Source organism: Anser brachyrhynchus (genome assembly GCF_964034855.1).
Source record: "Anser brachyrhynchus genome assembly, chromosome: 5".
Lineage (NCBI taxonomy): Eukaryota > Metazoa > Chordata > Aves > Anseriformes > Anatidae > Anser > Anser brachyrhynchus.
The window spans coordinates 62,976,873-62,994,129 of NC_137699.1; the positions used below are offsets into that span (position 1 = coordinate 62,976,873).

At 40.7% G+C, this 17,257-nt stretch overlaps 1 protein-coding gene across 4 annotated transcripts in view; it reads left to right on the top strand.

Annotated features, from left to right (window-relative positions):
* DDHD1 (DDHD domain containing 1) overlaps positions 1 to 17,257 on the top strand; it is a 66,563-nt gene that overhangs the window by 22,249 nt on the left and 27,057 nt on the right. For 2 of the 4 annotated variants that reach the window (XM_080593733.1, XM_080593735.1), the window contains 3 exons: positions 254 to 355; positions 5,411 to 5,539; positions 7,372 to 7,519. In XM_080593733.1, coding sequence (XP_080449859.1) covers positions 254 to 355; positions 5,411 to 5,539; positions 7,372 to 7,519 — 379 coding nt within the window. The remainder of the gene's footprint in view (positions 1 to 253; positions 356 to 5,410; positions 5,540 to 7,371; positions 7,520 to 17,257) is intronic. The other 2 variants (XM_080593734.1, XM_080593736.1) reach the window with 1 other exon arrangement.

The following is a 17,257-nucleotide window of genomic DNA, read 5'->3' on the forward strand; positions in this document are numbered from 1 at the left end:
AGACTGCTTGTGCTGTGTCACAGCTTTCTTTTACTAATGCCTTTAGCTTTGTTGTGATGTTGTAACCATTTATGAAGAGTGACAAAACTGAGTTTGGCTAATGTGACCTGACAATTTTGCTACAAAACCAGTTTAAATGTATATACTTTTTCAATAAATGCACCAACTTTTTTTCTAAAAATGTTAACACTAATGAAAAAAATGACACCCCTTTTAAAAATTTTACTTTGAAGCTCAGTGTTTTTACTTTTAGTTCTCTACTACCTCCCTCCCTTCTCCCTCCCTTCTTTGTTCAAATGGAGAGGATATAAGGAGAATTCAGATGCTGCATGTCTTAAGCGAAAGCGTTCCCAAGGTACAGTAATTGTAGATTTTTATTTTTTTTTCTTGTAGTACTCCTGGTTTAGGAAGCTTTAAATTCTAGTTTGTTCGTATCAGTGAAATGTGTTAGAATTACATGCTTCAATGTCTTGAGCTGTGCTCATGCCATTTCCTTCAAAAGGGAAGGAAAAAGCATCATGAGTCTTAGAAGAAAAGCAGCAGCGTTGTGAATCGTAGAGAAAGTAGATGCTAGCAGTATGATGCTGTAACCTTTATTATAATTGCTTGTGATTGATAAAAACTATAAACTTTTATGCTCTTACTATGTGGTTTGGCTTTTTCAATAACCTACAAGCAACTTTCTTGAGAATCTCTACAGGCCTGGTGTTAAGGTAAATTATGTCAGAGAAGGAATGGGGGATTTAACTGGATAAAGAGTTTTATACTAGATAATATTTTGTTTGCCACTTTTTGAATAATGCATGCATCTTTAATTTTGTGTTGTAAATTGTTTTTACTGCAGCTTTTGTATACTGAAATGAAATAAGACTTTGGACACATGATATAAAAAAGGGAGGCTGTACAGGATACATGATCAAGGCTGCTGTGTCACAGAACTGTGAACTTTGCAGCAGCTGATGTGCAAATTTGTTTCAGAAGGTGGGAGTAGAGCCATTAATGATTGCAGAAGGCTCAAAAGTACCTGTCGCTGATCTTTCTCCGGCACCGTTAAATCATGGTAATGCTTAAACTAAGATTAAACTCTTAGTGACTGTGGAAATAGACTTCTGAAAACTGCACCTTCGATTTAAAATGTAAATGCACATGGTAGGTTTAGAAATATTCTTGTCATACTATATATTCTTTTAGTTCCTAGGAATATATTGAAGGATGAGAACTTATTTTGATATGCATTAATACTTGCCATTTGACTTCCTATAATGATATTTTTTGGTAACTGAGTCCAAATGCAAATGCCTGAAATCCAAACGGTGCATACTCAACTTTTTCCTGCCTCTTCTCACACATGGAACTCAGATCTGTTAAAGGTGAAAAGCATAACTTCTGTCTTAAACAGTAAGAAAAGACTTCTGCCTTTCAGTTTGTCGTTGTAGTTTTGAAATTATTCTATGTATTTTTCACCAAATCATGTTCAGTTGTATTGTTGGATGGGCTTGAATTAAAGTTGCCTTTATAGCAATTAGTGATGTTCATGAATTAGGAGGTGGTAAAGTGCCATAGAAAAAGGACAGCAATGTGAAACAGCCCAATTTGACTAAAAGCAACAGCCTTTTTCATGTGCCTTTGTGTATCGAATGAAAAGAATGATTTAAAGTCCACAACTGTACCTCAGGTTTACATACCAGAGCTTCAAAGTTGTTTAAAAAACAACAACAGTGGCCAAATTGTGCTTTCAGCTATGTGTATGATCTGGCCAGTTTTTGTGCAGAAACTGAGGCTGATTGCAACACGGATTTACTTAAAAATAAATTTGGAGGAGGAGGGAAGGCAGGAAGGGATTTCAGACAGTGTGTATCCCTTCTCTGGTCTTTAGCCCTGACTGGAATGACAGTGCCTTTGTGGAGCTCTTAGCACTTCAAAGATGCTTTTCTCTATTGATTTTGACGTGAGCATAGAAACTGGTAGAAAAGAATCACCCCGTGCTTTGGTCTTGGCAGGTAGATGAAAGCACCGAGTGAAAACCAGGTGCTTACCTTAAAAGATATTTAATTTAAAACTCTTGGCTCTGTGAAACGCCATCTTCTAGTGCCTGTCTGCCAGTGCTTTCTGCTGGAAGCCTTCAGCTCCTCGAGCACTGGAGCCAGGCGGCTGTTTGCACTGGCAGTGCACGTGCAGTGTGCACGTCCCCAGCTTCTCCATGGACTTTGTGCTATTGGCATGAAAAAAACAGTGCAAGCTTCCTGCTCCTCAGTTATTCTCCTGCTATTTTGGCTCCAGATGAGTTTCTCCTGTCTAATTGAGACCAGGTTCTTCAAGGCTGTAGGCGTATGTACTTTGTATTTTCTTTTTTTTTGTTTCTCCATTTTTATATTTAAACTTTGTAGAGGGGTTTTTCCATCTATGTTCATCTGTCTTGGTGAAACTGGAGATTTGTATGATAGGAAACAGTGATATTTTCAGCTGGGAGAAGACCTTTCTTAATCCATCTCCCTTCACCTTTTCTTCTCTCTGTCTAGCAGCAGCCTGTCTTGCATCTGCAGTGGGGCTGTGCCTTCTGTGTATTCAAACTCTAGGTGTCTGTCTTGCTTGGTATTCCTGAAAAAACAGTTTTGTTTCCGGCTACAGAGGAAACCAAAACTTGGTCTCATTTCTATGGACTCAGCCTTTTTACCAAACCAGAAAACTGAGCAGCGTGGAGATTGCTTAGGGGTTTTGCCAGCTGGGGAAGGTGCATCTATAGCGACTCCTGCTAAGGAAGCTGTGCATCTTCTTAGTGTCAGCGAAGTAGCTCATGTGAAAACAAAGCTGCAAGAAGTCAGATCCAGAGGGAGGTTCCTGCCCTGTGGTTTTACAAGGAGATCCTTCGTCTTCTGTGCCTGCCTTTCAGAGATGCCTTAGCCACAGTCAGATCTCAGTGAAGCTCAGCAACATCCTAACCTGGTGCCCTGGAATGAAGCCACAAACACAGCAAGCGTGCTGCTGGAGGACCAGAAGGCAGAGGAATGAGCATGAAGAGCATTCCCCTGTGCTGTACTCACTGCCTAATCTGAATTCTGCAGCTTGATACCCTCTGCTTCCTCAGGCAAACTGTGACATGCCTTGGTGACTTTCTGACACTGTGACATTTCTTGGTGTGAACAGCTCCGGAGTTGTCACTTTAACTACCTCTGCAACATGCAAGAGGTTTACATCGCAGTCAGCCTTTGTGTCTGAAAACAAAATGTAAATCAACGTTATCTCATCTTCAGAAAAAGAATTCTCTCCTACCCATGTTCAGGTTCAAAATAGCGATGGCAGCCCTTGGTATCCCATACCTGGGAAGCATGGTTTGCATCTTTTTTCTCTCTTTTATTTTTTAAGAATCATTATTTTCATAATAATTTGATTTTCAAGACAAAACAGGTTTTAAAATGTTATTTTTGGTGTTAGATGGAAAGGAAGGATACATAGTCCAAGTGCTGTAAAAAAAAAAAAAAAGGAAAAAAAAAAAAAAACACCCCTGACTGCAGACAGCATTTAAGGATCACTCCTCCCCAAACCACTGCCTTTCCAGTGGTGATAATAAGCAATTCAGTCACAGGCTTCTCTGCTTCTTGCTGGGCATGGTTTGGACCTTGAACACAGTGATCTCCAAAGGCATCATGCTTCCAGCCTTCCTCTGTCAGCTTCCCCAGGAACATACTGCGTGATTTCATAGAATGTGAACGGAACAAGCTTGTTAAAGACCTGCTCGATGATGCATAAGAAGTCTGCAGCAATCGTGGATTTGGGGATAGAGGAGTTTGCAGATATATCTGCAAGGAAGTCACTTTGCCACTGGACTCCCTGCCTCTCAGGACATCACAGACTGATGCATTGACTCCCAAGCCTGAAAGAAGAAGTTTTATTGGGAATTTCCTTTCCTTTCCAGTTCTAAACTGAGATTTCTGGACGTGGACTCATCTCTTTGCCTGTAGGGGTGTTTAGGAAACAGTTTGCTCGTTCATTGAGCGCTCACTAGATTGCTTCTTGCTCTGGCCAGTCATCAGCCTGAGCTGACGTGTCTGCTCTGCAAAGTCAGGCTGTTTTCCCTTCCTCTTTGCTCTGCCAGTGTCAAACAGCCATGTAGTTCTAGTTACTTTTTGTGTATCAGTTATTTACTGTGGCAAAAGGGGTCATCCTTTTCTAATCCCCTTGTTTCCTAGAGACTTGATTTAGTTTTTCATCAGACTGTTAGTTCTGTCTGCCTAGGCAAAGAAAAATACTATAGGAGAAAGGTCGCAACATTTAGTTTAATGTGGCTGGTTTGTGCTGCAAGAGAGTTAAAATATGAAACCATGATGGCTCAAGTTTTCTCAGAATGTTTTTAGAGTACAAATAATACGAGTAACTTCAAGTAGGGGACAGGCTAGAGCTCCACTTGTTATGGAAAAAAATAAAATAAAATCCCTCTGGGTGTTTTCCATGCCTTTGGACTTTTTAGCAAGACCAATGACATAGTTAAATAACACTTTCTTGTCAGAGGGCTATTGCTGTTAGTTGTCAGCTTTCCAAGTATTGCATATCCCACATTAAATGAGACCTAAGCAGCAGATTTCCAAACCTAGGTGAAATCTGCAGTGCTAGTAATAGAGCTGTGATACGGTTTTGCTCACTCGAGCTCCAAGCTCAGCTGAGAGTTTCTGCCTTGCATTATAACATGCCTGCTGTGCTTAATCCGACAATCAGGCAGTGTGTCATGAGGTTGGTCCCAGAGTTCAATCGGTTCCAAATCTGGAAAACACAGGAACTGCACAAATGCTCTATAGAGCTCTTAGTGGCCTTTGAAAGAGCTAGATTCTGTTCGGTGCCAGAAATTACTCATTCAGAGGCTTTCTCATTGAACTGCATTTCCATCTCCTAGACGTTTCTGAAAGGCTAGCAGATGCAGTGGAGCCTTCTAGTAACAGAGCCTTGAAAGCCTCTGTGTTGCTGTAGGGCTCTGTAACCTTGGTCAAAACCAGGGATCCCACTGAGCAGTCACAGGACAGAGAAAATAGGAGTGCAGCTGAGCTTTTCTAGCAAGAGTGCATGGGGCAGCTACCTGGTCATCACAGCAGCCATTAGTATTTTTGGGGTGCATCTCCCTGCCCCCCCACCCCGTTCTTTGTTTTCAGTTAAGGATATATTTTGGAAGCCTAACAGCCCAAACTGAGGGTGGCAGGAGAATAATGTGAAATGTCCTCAGAGCGGGTCTCCTAATTGCTGTTTGTCTTGGTGAGATTAATCCGAAATGTAAAAACCGTTCAAGGTAAGAAGTAGTGTGGATGTAGGTATAATAGAGATCTAGATTTTAAAGTGTATGTGAATTACCCTTTTTTCTGTGTTTGAATGGGTTTTTGTTTTCCCTTTATCCATCTAAATTAAATATTGTTCCTTTTTGCTGCAGCTATTCATAGTCTAAAGTTGAGTCGCAACCATGTGGACTGGCACAGTGTGGATGAAGTGTATCTTTACAGTGATGCAACAACATCTAAAATTGCAAGAACTGTTACACAAAAGTTGGGGTTTTCCAAAGGTAATATTTCTCGGGGTTTGTAAAGAATACTTTAAATACCGGTATTTTAAGATTGTTGCTTTAAGACTAGAAGGAGACTTCCAGTTTGAAGTTACAATATGTGACTGGCCCATTTTTGCTGTTGGAGTTTTTGCAGAAGAGTGTAATAGGTGCCTTGGGTTGTTGTGCATAATTGTAATTATACATTAATAGTCTGTGGCATATTTGTATTACATTTCTTATTTTAGAAGCAGCAGTTTTCATATGCTTACTACTCTAATACAACAGTGGCAGTGACTAGCAGACACAATATAAGAATCACAGTTCCCTTTGCAATCTTAACTTTGCCATTGTGTTACTTGCATACTGTGATGCATTCCTTAATAACATGATCATAGCTTCCCCTCTTGCCAGTTCTTGCCTTTTTCAGTTCATTAGACAGACCTATGAACTGCGAGGAGGGGTGAGCAGTTACACCTGGACAGAAGGTATTTTCAGTACAAATCCAAGCTAATTTAGCTCAAAATTACCAGTTATAAAGCCAGTGAGACTGAGAAGGTTGGAAGAGAAGATGTTCCCCCTTAAAGGAAAGGCAGATTGTTGCCAATCTAGAAATCGGGAGCTTGTCCTCTCTGCAGTAGCGTTCTTGTGTAGTGCTGGACAGCTACAAAAACAAGAAAATACACAAATTCCTTTTGTTTTCTTCCTTTGTCTCTGAAGAGACAAGATCAAGTAATAGGTATGGCTTTAATCTCGTGTCTCTGTTCTGTAATTAATGCCCTCTTAACCCACAGGGCTCTTGGGTGGATACTTAATTAATGTTTGCCAAGAATTAATATAATTCAATGCTGTTGCACAAAATTACAGAAGAAATGAAATAGTCTGTATCCAGAACACGATTTGGGCAGTGTGTAATAAATAATAAACAACCTCTGTCCTAAGCAGTTTGGGGTAAGAAATATGAAATAGAAGCCCACTTTATAAGTCCGTCCTGTGTAAAAACCGCCCTTAGCATTTTTGTTATGTTTTTCTCCTCCTTAAAAGAAAACCAAGTTCTTCCTTTCAGATTTTCACGTGACGAATGATGCTTTCTTCCTCTGTATGGCCATCTGCAGGGCTTGCTGGATTCATACTTCTCTCCCATCGCACAGCCAGCGTTCACACGAGGCTGTTGCCTTCTATATGGGTCTGTCACTAGAGGGGGATGAAGCCACGCTGTGCCAGTGGGTTTCACAAGCCATCAGCAGGACAGCAAGAGGATGCCCATATCTGCCAGCATAATTGATTTTTGGTTTGGCTACTGAGCTGGGGAATGAGTGAGGAAATCTGAGGATGGATGGGGTTGGAATAAAATGTAGATTTTTTCCTGTCAGCGTGAAAAATTGTAAAGCGTTTCAGCCAGTTCTCTTAATGGGGTCGGAGAAAGAGTGACAATGCATATCAATTGTCTGGCAAGACATTTCAATGATCAGTTCACACTGTAGAAGTAAGGTGGAAATACAAGGAAGTTTAATGGTTGAGGTACATAGAAGAAGAGCATTGTGTTGTGAAAGTGGATGGACAATTATACAAATGTTTTCCCAAAGCTGTTTTTGAAAACAGCTCTGAAATTTGTTGTCTTTACAGTGGAAATAGCCTAATATGTTGAGTGATACAGTTAATTGCACCTAGTTGCTCAAACCTCTCAGGAGTTTAAAACTGCAGATTATTAAAAAGTACATGCTAATTCTTTACGTATAATTGTATTTTCAGAATACTTTAATGTATTGGTCTGAGACAAGTTAAGCATCTGTCATGTAAGACCATTGCACTTCATAGAATGTAACTGATCCAGGATAATGTTTTTTCTACAGCTTCAAGTAGTGGGACAAGGCTACATAGAGGCTATGTAGAAGAAGCTACGTTAGAAGACAAGCCACCACAAACTAGTCACATTGTGTTTGTTGTGCATGGTATTGGGCAGAAAATGGACCAAGGAAGGATCATCAAAAATACAGCTATGTGAGTCCTTCATACTATTTGCAGTAGCAACTCTAGCCTGAATGAATCGCTGACATTATAAATGACAGCAGACTCTTTGATTTAAGCTGTATCTCTTCCTGTTTCCTTTCCCCCCCTCTTTCCCTCAGTCATTAGTCTTTATGTTGTGGGTGCACTACTTCGTATGTCAGTTCAACTGTATGGGCCTAGTGAGAGTAGCTGCAAGCCAGAAGAGCAAAGATGCATCCAGTTTTCATGACCAGTGCTTATGACTTTCAGAGGACCGGTCAGTGAATTTCTAGCACTGGTGCTCAGTGACTTTGCCAACTGGGTGGGGAGAGATTTTCATTTGATCAAAAAGAAGTGGAATCTCCATTGCTCCTGCTGGTTGTCAGAACACTGAGCGAGTGAAATGCATGCTGGTAAGAGAGGGAAAATGAGGAGCTAGAACGAATGTTGGCATTCCTACCAGTGCCGAGTTACTTAATACAGTGGGAAGCTCCTGCTGAGAGTCTACTCACTGAGTTCTGAACACAGAAGTCTGATGAAAAGTACGACATAATTAAATGCTTACGGGATCTTTTCATTAGAAGTCTTTTGTGAAGCTTGGTTTGCAAATGTTTTTTGATTTGACGTCCGAGCTAATTCAGAAGGCCACTCAGAGTGCTGCTGAATAGGAGGAGAAACTCCCAAGTTATTGAGAATGCTGTCCCTGAAAATACCTTTGTTGAATATTAGAAGGAGTTGTAAAGTCTTGATGACAGCGCTGTGGGAACAAGGTAGTGTTAAGGAATGCTTCATTAGCTGAAAGAGGAGGCTAGAAGTGTTAACTGCAGATCTCTGTTGTGCAGGTGGTTTAGTATGTGTGCCCCAAATAGTTCCACTTTCCATCAAAGTCAACAGCAATAGTAACACACCCAGTGACTCCTGTGAAGGCACGTGTAGAGCTAGGATTGCTGATTTCGTGGCAATGAACAACTATGTAGGTCAGTACTCATGCAAGTGACAGAGGTGCTGTTTCTCTAGTGTGTGCCATCGTGTCAGCAGGCTCTTGTGTTCATTCAGCTCATTGTTCCACTCGTGTCCTCTGGTACAGTAGATTAGGCCTCGTGGTTTCACTGCTGTGTCATTTGTCATCTCAAAGCAAGAACCTGCTACTCCCTACTCTCCTTGTGTAGCACTTCGCTTCTCTTACATTTGTGGTGTTTAAGAGCAAGGAAGCAAAACCGGAGAGAGAAACCTTTTTTGATAAAAATCTGAAACTAGTCACCAAGATAAAAGTAAAAACTTACATTTTTGTAGGAGCCAATTACACTGGTAATGCAAATGTCCTAAATATAAGTTGTTGTTTTAACAGCTACCAGAAATAAAACTTCCACCTTGGAGTCATTTTGTCTTTTTCTTTCCTCCTACCCCATTTTGCATTGAAAATACATACAGGGTTTGTATGTGTGGATTAATTTCAGCTCAGGACACAGTGCATGGGTGTCCATTCCATAAGAAGTCCCACTTTAATTGGCAGCCCATTCTATGAAATATTTTCTCTAAAAGGGAAGCAAGACTCTTTGTGCTTCAGTAAATTCCACTCTGGTCTCAGATACCCTCAAGAAATACCAGACAGCACTGCATATTCTTTTAAAATTCTAATTATTGGCATAAATTGTGTAGTCTGTACAAAATCTGCAAATGAAAGCATCATGTTAGATTGAAATCTTTTTTTCTAATAGCTTAAAACTTATCGGTGGAGAAGATCCCATATGTTCTAGGAAGAGATTTTAGAAGAAATGTCTGCCAGGCCGACACAGTGGCAGTTCTCACAAGCCGTACTAACACTTTCTGTTAGCACTTTCATCTGTGATGTGTGTGTGTTTTTCTTTTTAACTTTTTTTTTTAATGTTCTTTTGCATTAGGGACACAAGAAGTCAAATGTTGCCTTTTGAAAAAGGATAAGAAGGACAGGCAGAAGTATTCTTTGACCCTTTAAAGTAGAATCTAAAGAGAAAAAAATTCAGTGTTGCTTCAAGTAGGCAGACTTTCATGGGAAGCCTGTAGTTGCAGCCATGCTAAATCTGGAACTTAAGCCTTAGGTCTGCCCATTAGTGTCACCATCCCTCCTTTCTTCTTTCACCAATACCTGGGTACCACCAGCAGTGGCAGAAAGCATTAGCAGCCCCCAGAGCTCATCACTGTCTTGGGCTGCACGCAGCTTTGTGTGTCGCTTGAGAAATGGATGTTACCTGTGTGGGAACCGTGGGGTAGTCGTCGTGTGTCCCTTGGAAATAGAAAGCTGCTTTTGCTCTAGGCTGTCTGGTGTCTTTGATAAGCAAGTAAATGTAGAGCCTGCTGTAAACTATGTTATTTTAGTATGATGGGTAGAAAGAGGAGGCAAACTCCACAACACCTTGCATTTTTTTGGTATGGTGCTTGGAGGGACTGGAGGATCTCTGGATGGGGATTGATTGCTCGGGTTCATTCCTTTCCTCCCACCCTTAAAAACCTCTCTTCTGCATTTCATCTTTGCCATGTACATATATTGTTGCTTCCTTTTGGTTCGATCTACCCTGGTATAAAACTTTTGCATTTATTTCAGCCTGTGTGAGAGCAACACTTCAGTTCATAGCATAAAACCATAGTCACACTTGAACAAGTGGTATTAAAAGAAGGAGAAAAGAAAGAGAACCCAGACACAGAATACTCTCTCTGTAACCCAGGTGGGTTGAGAGACCCTACCAGAGCTCACTTGATACGCTGTCCTCAGATTACTACCTCAAGAAGGAATTGGTACAGCTCATGATGTATCTGCATCATTAGGCAGATACTGTTGGTCACAGACTTGAAAACAGAACCCTGCTTCCAGGGTAATTTAAAATTGCATGCGCTAATTTCATTAAGAAATGGAGTTCAGTCTACTCATTAATGTGGTTCGATGCTAGGGTTGCAGGGTGTCCTCTAAGTAGGTAAATGGAAAAGATGCGTTTTATCAATGTTTGAATGAACAGGTCTGTAAAAGATGTGACATGATTTTGTTTCTTCACAGTAAAGTTAAACACATTTATTATCTAAATGTAGCACAGCAGCTGGTACAACAAGCTGCTCCTGTCAGTGCTGATATTAACAGCAGAACTCGTCTGAGAAGAGACAGTACCTCCTCCAGGCTGGATCAATGATTCAGCTGAGCTAACGTGGACAGAATAATGCTCTGTGAGATGCTGCAGAAGAAAAGGAATTATTATATCTTCTTCCATAAAAAAAATTATTCTGTATTTCTATGTAATATAAAAAGTTTTTTTGATTTGCCATCAGATGCAGTATTCTGACATTAGATTTCTGGTATGGTACAATGTTAACTTTAAAAAGATGATAATTTGAAGATAATCTTTTAATTGTACATACTTTCACACCTAATAGAGTATTTTTGCACTGAAGCCTCGTCTCTCATGTTGTTGAAGTTGTGCTTTAAGGTTGTGTGTATTGGGAGGGGTGGAGAGGGGTGTCCTTAAATATACTAAATAGAATTTAGGAATGTTGCTATCCATGTTTCCAACCTTTAAAAAAAAATCCTCTTGTTTTATCAGAAGCTGACCCTCTCAATTTTATAAACTCCTGTGCTTAAAAAATGAATGGAGTAACTGTTCTGTGTATTTCCATAATAGCTGTAATGTTGTGCTGCTTCTTGGCTGCTCTTTCTCCAACCCTGGTATCTGTCTGCCTCTGTCTGAATCTTCTGTTTTGATTCAAAATTTGTATTTGCCTGTGCTGCTGCTCGTAGCACAAAAATTGCTGTCTGCACAAGCACATCATCTTGGCGTTCCATAATCACCAATTACATTTTTATTGCAAGCCCCATTAGAAAGCTTTTTAATTGTGGATTATCATTATAATTACCTCAGAATAGCTGTTTTGGTAAATTTCCAGTGGTACACAAGCCCTTGCAGAGCCTCTCAGAGGCCTTTGAATGCATTTAATATTTGCTGCTTGAATCTTAAATCAAGATTTCCTAGTAGAACGTTTTCAATGTTTTTAGCTTTTCACGTATTGGGTAGTTTTGCTTATTTTCCATTTAAGGGCTAGCATTTCATTACATACATATTACGTGTTTGTCTTCCATTCTTCGGTGCTGGCAATAATTGCACGTTCCTCTGAAGTTAAGCATGCAGGTGGTAACTGTTGTTGTACCGGTTTCAACTTGAGCTTTCTTTGGAAGGTAAATGGGTTCAGCCCAAGAGGTAAAAGGTGATGGTTAGGGTATTAATACTCTTGTAAGAGCTTGTTCTGTGTATGTTTATTAATTATCTAACACGACTGCATATTGGACCAAAGGTACAATAGCCTGCTTGGGACTTAGGCACATCTCTGCATTTGTTCCTGTTCCCTTCCTCTCCCCAGCCCTCTTTTCTGCCCAGCATTACACGTTCCCTACCCACAGCAGCACAACTGACTGTACGGCCCCATCGTAATCCCGATCACTGCAGTTACCCAAAGACCCAGAACCCCATCTGGAAGATGGGAGGGACAGGCAAGGAGGCAGGGTATGGCAGCGGGAACAGGGAGTGCCTGATCTGCTTCACTGCCAAAGGCAGCATCTCACCGACGGACATCCCTGCTGCTGTTTGGCGAGCTGTGCTGCTGGGTAGGGGGGAACCTGCATTTGGAGGACCTGGACCTCCGCAGTCTTGTCCTGGCGATCCCATAGTCGTAACCAAGAAGGCTGGGTTCCTTTGGTCATCCAGAGTCCCATTATTCTTGAAGAGCATGAAGCGTGAATCATGGTTATGTTCATTCTGGTTGCCTCCTAGAATTTTCATCTTTCCTCTGAAGTAAAATGAGTCTCCGTATACCCTAGAGCAACGGTCTGAATAAGTTAAGGCCCGAGAGCAGATGAATCCCTGACGAACAGGGGCAGAAGACAACACGTGTCTTGCAGGTGCTCTTTGAAATCTGCCTTGAATAAAACTCGAGTTTGCATTTCTGAGACGCGGCTGAGCTTTTGAACACAGCGTCCCTTTCATTTCCTCTGGCTTGAGCTAAACTCAGTTTTTATTACTCATGCCCACTACTCGCTTCGATTTACCAAATTTAGTTCAACCCAGCCTCAAGTGTCCTCAAAAACTTGTGATATTATTTCCTCAAAGAGGCAGGGAGTGCTGTGCTCTGTTGTGCTGAGCTCCAGAGTAATGAAACCAGTATGGGAATGCTTTTGAGCTTAATTTACCAGGTATGTGACCCATGAATGGCTTTAGTTTGCTTTGTTTCTGGGTTAGCAGCAGAACAAATACTTTACGGGGATCTCTGCCCTGGATAAACAAGAAATGCGAAGTGTAACATTTTGGGAGTAAAGGGTTTTTTGTGAAATTTTCATAAAAGTATGTATCCAATTATGTATTATTCCCCCTGTACTTTGAGTACATGCATTTAGAGCATGGATTTCCTTCACGTTGAGAAGAGGAAAGAAAACTGTTCAAGGTTTTTCTTTTCCCAGCCATTCGCCCATTGCCCTAGCTCCTAAATCAAGAGTTCAGAGTAAGAAGCTGGCTGGTGTAAGCTTCTTGAATTCAGGAGCGTTCCCTCATTCTCGGCTTTAGATTTTCTGCCTGAAGAGAGTTTGCGAAGATGACTTGGAAATAAAATGAGTAACACTTTCAACCCTTCAGTTATTTTGCTTCGTTACCAGATATCAAAGTGATTTTATAAAGTTTGTGAACTGGATGAAGCTAACTTGTTTGTAACTCTCCAATTTCTTCAATTTCTTATGTACTATTTGAATGCTACAGAGCAGTAAAATGAGTAGCGTAAGAGTTTAAAAAGAAAAAAAAGGCAATAATTGTAAATATGTTAGTTCACCCTTGGATTATACTTATACAAGGATGGATACTATGAAAATATGGGAGTATTAGTACATTGCTTTAATCAGAGATAGGCAGCCAAACACATTTTATTTATCGTGAGTCTCAAAGTATTTCCAGACCATTACTTCCTGCATGCAAAATAGCAATAGGTCATAACGCTTTCCAAGGCATGCACTGCATCTGTGCTCGAATGGTTTTTCTCTTAGAAAAATCGTAAATTTTAGTTGTTACCATGCATTTGGATGTATATATTTAAGTAATTGTTGCTCTGGGGTCAATATTTCAAATTCTGTTTGTATTGGAAAGCGGAATAATTCTCTGCCTGTTTAGATGAGGTTTTATCACTTTGGTTCGTGTTAATTTAGCAAGTGGCTGGAGGGACTTGCCATCTAATAAAATAGCTGATTTTTTTTTTTAAGCCAGAAGAAGGTATTAAAAAAAAAAAAAGACTTAATAGCAAAACAGATGTGCGTATATATAGCAGGTGTATATTCTGGTGTTTTGTATGTGAGCACAGCCACACAGCTTGGCAATTACACCACAGTTTTGGTCAAAATCTGAAATATAAAGCTGTTGATGAAAATCAGTGGGAGATGCCGTCTAGTGCCATTCCCTGTAAATGAGATGTGCTGCACTGGGAATTGTCCTGCTAATGTGTTCTAATGCCTCTGTGACTCTTGGGATCAGGAGACGGGTGTGATATTGCTGCTGTAAAATAATGGGGGAGAGAATAATTGCACCTCTTTCTGACAGTATTTGGCTAGCAATGCTGAACTGGATGGCATAGGAATTTTTAGTGGTAGGCAAAAAAATTAAACTTTTTTAGTAACCGTATAATTTGTAATCTGAAAACAGTCAGGACTTTGTAGTATTAACCAGCTCCTTAAGGCTAACACGCAGTGCAGTGTGCCGCAGTGGAGGAGCACACCTGAACCAGCACTGAGATGGGATTGCTGAATGCTTGGTCTGACATCAGTGATGTGGCAGCTAACAGAAATCTGCTGGAATAGACCACCTCTTCTGCTAGAATGTGTTTTGCGAGACAGGAGGAAGATGCACACAGAGTTGCCTTTTGATTTTCTAGTATGCCCCAAGTGCATTTGAGTGTTTGTCCATAATCTGTTTTAGCCGAAGTTTGGAACCCTTCTGCCAAAGGATGCACCATGTCTGGGCAACCACAGGTGATGGAGGGGGAACCATCAAGATGTGGGAGGGTAAAAGTTAAAAATGCATTTTATATTTTGCTAAAGGACACAAAACTGGCCCAGTTTTTAGGGGAGACTTGAAGCTTTCCCAAAAGCTTTGGCAGAATTTCTTAGCTGCATCGTTTTTCCAAACTCTTGTGTCTAGCTTAAGAAATAAGACTTTCAATTAAAAATCCTCCATCAGTTTTCCCGTGAACAGCTTTAGTAAGACCTGAGCCCTTTGGAACAGGAAGAAACTCCATGGCAAAGAGCTCCAGGAAACATTTTGTTTCCTGATAGAGGGTTCCAGTTTGCCCACCTCCTTGCTTTGGACGTGACACAGCTTGATGGTGACTTGTGCCATCCCGTAACCTCCTGAGGTTTGGGGGTTAATTACCTAACAGCTGCCCATCTGTGTTTAAAAACAAAACCTTCAAATCAGCAGATTAATAACCAGCAGGATAAAAGAAGGCCATCGTATTTGAAGCAGGGATTGTAAATAGCTCTAATAGCTATTTCTTCATAATGTTTATGGCAGCCACTAATGGGTAAATAGTTCACATGTTTTTCCCTGGACTGTTAGGACCAAGTTACGCAGAAGTTCTTTCATTCAAAGTAATCACTGCAGTGTAGAAATCTGTGCTTTATTCATATAAAGTTCCTGTGCTTTTAGTGCTTTTAAGTCTAGCAGCTTTAGATTGCTGCTCATTTGCTGATCTACTGTTGAACTTGCTATTTCTGAATTCATGTTAGCTGGCCACTATCCTTCTTCTTGCACAGAAAATTTAGCAGATTTAGCAATACTAAAGAACTGCGAACATTGCCAAATAGTTTTCATGTGGATTTTAGGTCCCTAAGTTTCTCTGTATGAGCAATTATCTGATTTTATTCAAACAGGTGTGTTTTTCTTTTGTTTCGGTTACACAAGGACTCCATGAATGTTAATATATATATTTACTGAATTTTTATCTTCTTGATAATCTGTGCAGCTGAAGCTAGGCTCTCGAGAAAGTGTCCTCGGAGGCGTGTTGTGTGCGTGGTGGTGGGGCAGCTTGGTCTGTGCTTTGCAGGGCTGGGTCACTTTGTGCCTGTGTAGTCCCCACACACACCTGCACAGAAATGTTAACAATTCCCTTCCTAAGCCAGTACCAGTCACTCTCCCTGTACAAACACTGCTTGTAAGGCATCCTGGAATTGCTCGTGAGGAGTGCTGAAAACTCTGTTTAGGGCAAAGCAGCACTGTTCCTTTATCCTTTTTTAGGATCTACTCCCCTAGGTGAGCTTTGTCTCATTATTTCATCTGATGTACATAATCACCACTACATATGTGTGTGTATTTATATTATTTATTTATTGTTTGCTTGCTTTACATATGACATGCAAAAATATTCATGTCCTTTAGCATATTCAAAATATTCAACATGCAAAAAATATTCAAAAAAGCTTACATAGCCCTAAGCAAAGAGGTTCATCGGCCCTGATTTAAGCAGGTCTTCTTGCTGGTTTTTTTTTCCCCCATTATACAGAAAGGACATCCTGTGTGTAAACCTTTGCCATCTCATTGGACTAGATACTAGGAGATTAGGAGTGCAGTCAAACCAGGCTTTAATAATAGAGATGTTGATTAGTTGCATTTCTTAACTGCTTGGTCAAGAGTTACGCCATCAATAACTATTTTGAAACACAGTGTCCCAAAGGATACTCCCCTTTTTTTCCCTTCTTTCATAACCAACACCTACTTTTTGATGGGAAAATGTTTTTGGCTGCCCACTTCAATTAAAAATTTGGTATGTCACCGACCTGCCTTTTCTTAGCATAATGTGCTTTTCCTTATCCTGAGGAGAAGAGAAAAAAAAAAAGATGATTTAAAAAAAATAAGAATTATTTTTGTAGAAAATGTTTTTGCAAGGCATTGGCATTCAACCCTTCCTCGGTGAAGCGTGTTCTCCCACACTGTGAAGCTGATGAGGCTAAAGTTAAAAAGTAGAAAGTGTTTCGCCCAAAGCCACCGTGACATCCCTCTGCAGCCCTCATGAGCTGCTGGTAGGAGCTGAAATTCCTCTCTGCTTCCATTCCTCTGGCCACATCCACCTTCAACTTTCCTGCATGACATAAATCCTGTTACTGAGCCGGATCTGTGCAGGGCAACAGCTACAGAGGGAAATTCAGAATGACTTTTGTCAGTGCTTCTTCCTTTTCAACTGAATTGTCACCTCCTGTGGCAACCTTGTGGAAGAGATTTGGGCAGCTCCCGACTTCATGTCTCAGCTACCTGCTGTGTACTGCTGGCTTTATTTTAAAGAGGTAAGGATGGATTTAAACTCAGGACAGGAATTTGAGACGAGTTGTCCATACAGGATCCCTGCGTAGTGCTGATACCGTTTCAGAGCAGACAGTTTTGCCCATCAAACAGAGCAGCTGAAGCGATTACTGTCTCAGGTGCTGGTAGTGATTTAGGCTGAACTGTTGCGTTTCTACTGAAGCAGAACAGGAGCACTCAGATATTCAAGGAACGTGTCTCAGCCAGGGGGTGAAACTTACCTGAAGCACATTTGGATTTGTAGAAGTACTGGTGGGAGATTAATGTCATCGTGCATTTGGTTGCAGCAATCATCAGAAGGGGGTTTGCTTTGAAAATAGAATAAAACATGTTGGAACTCTGGGTTTTGCCTCAAAACAAAATTCTGATTTTTAACTGGGAACCAGCTGCTGGAAACTCAGCATTGCTG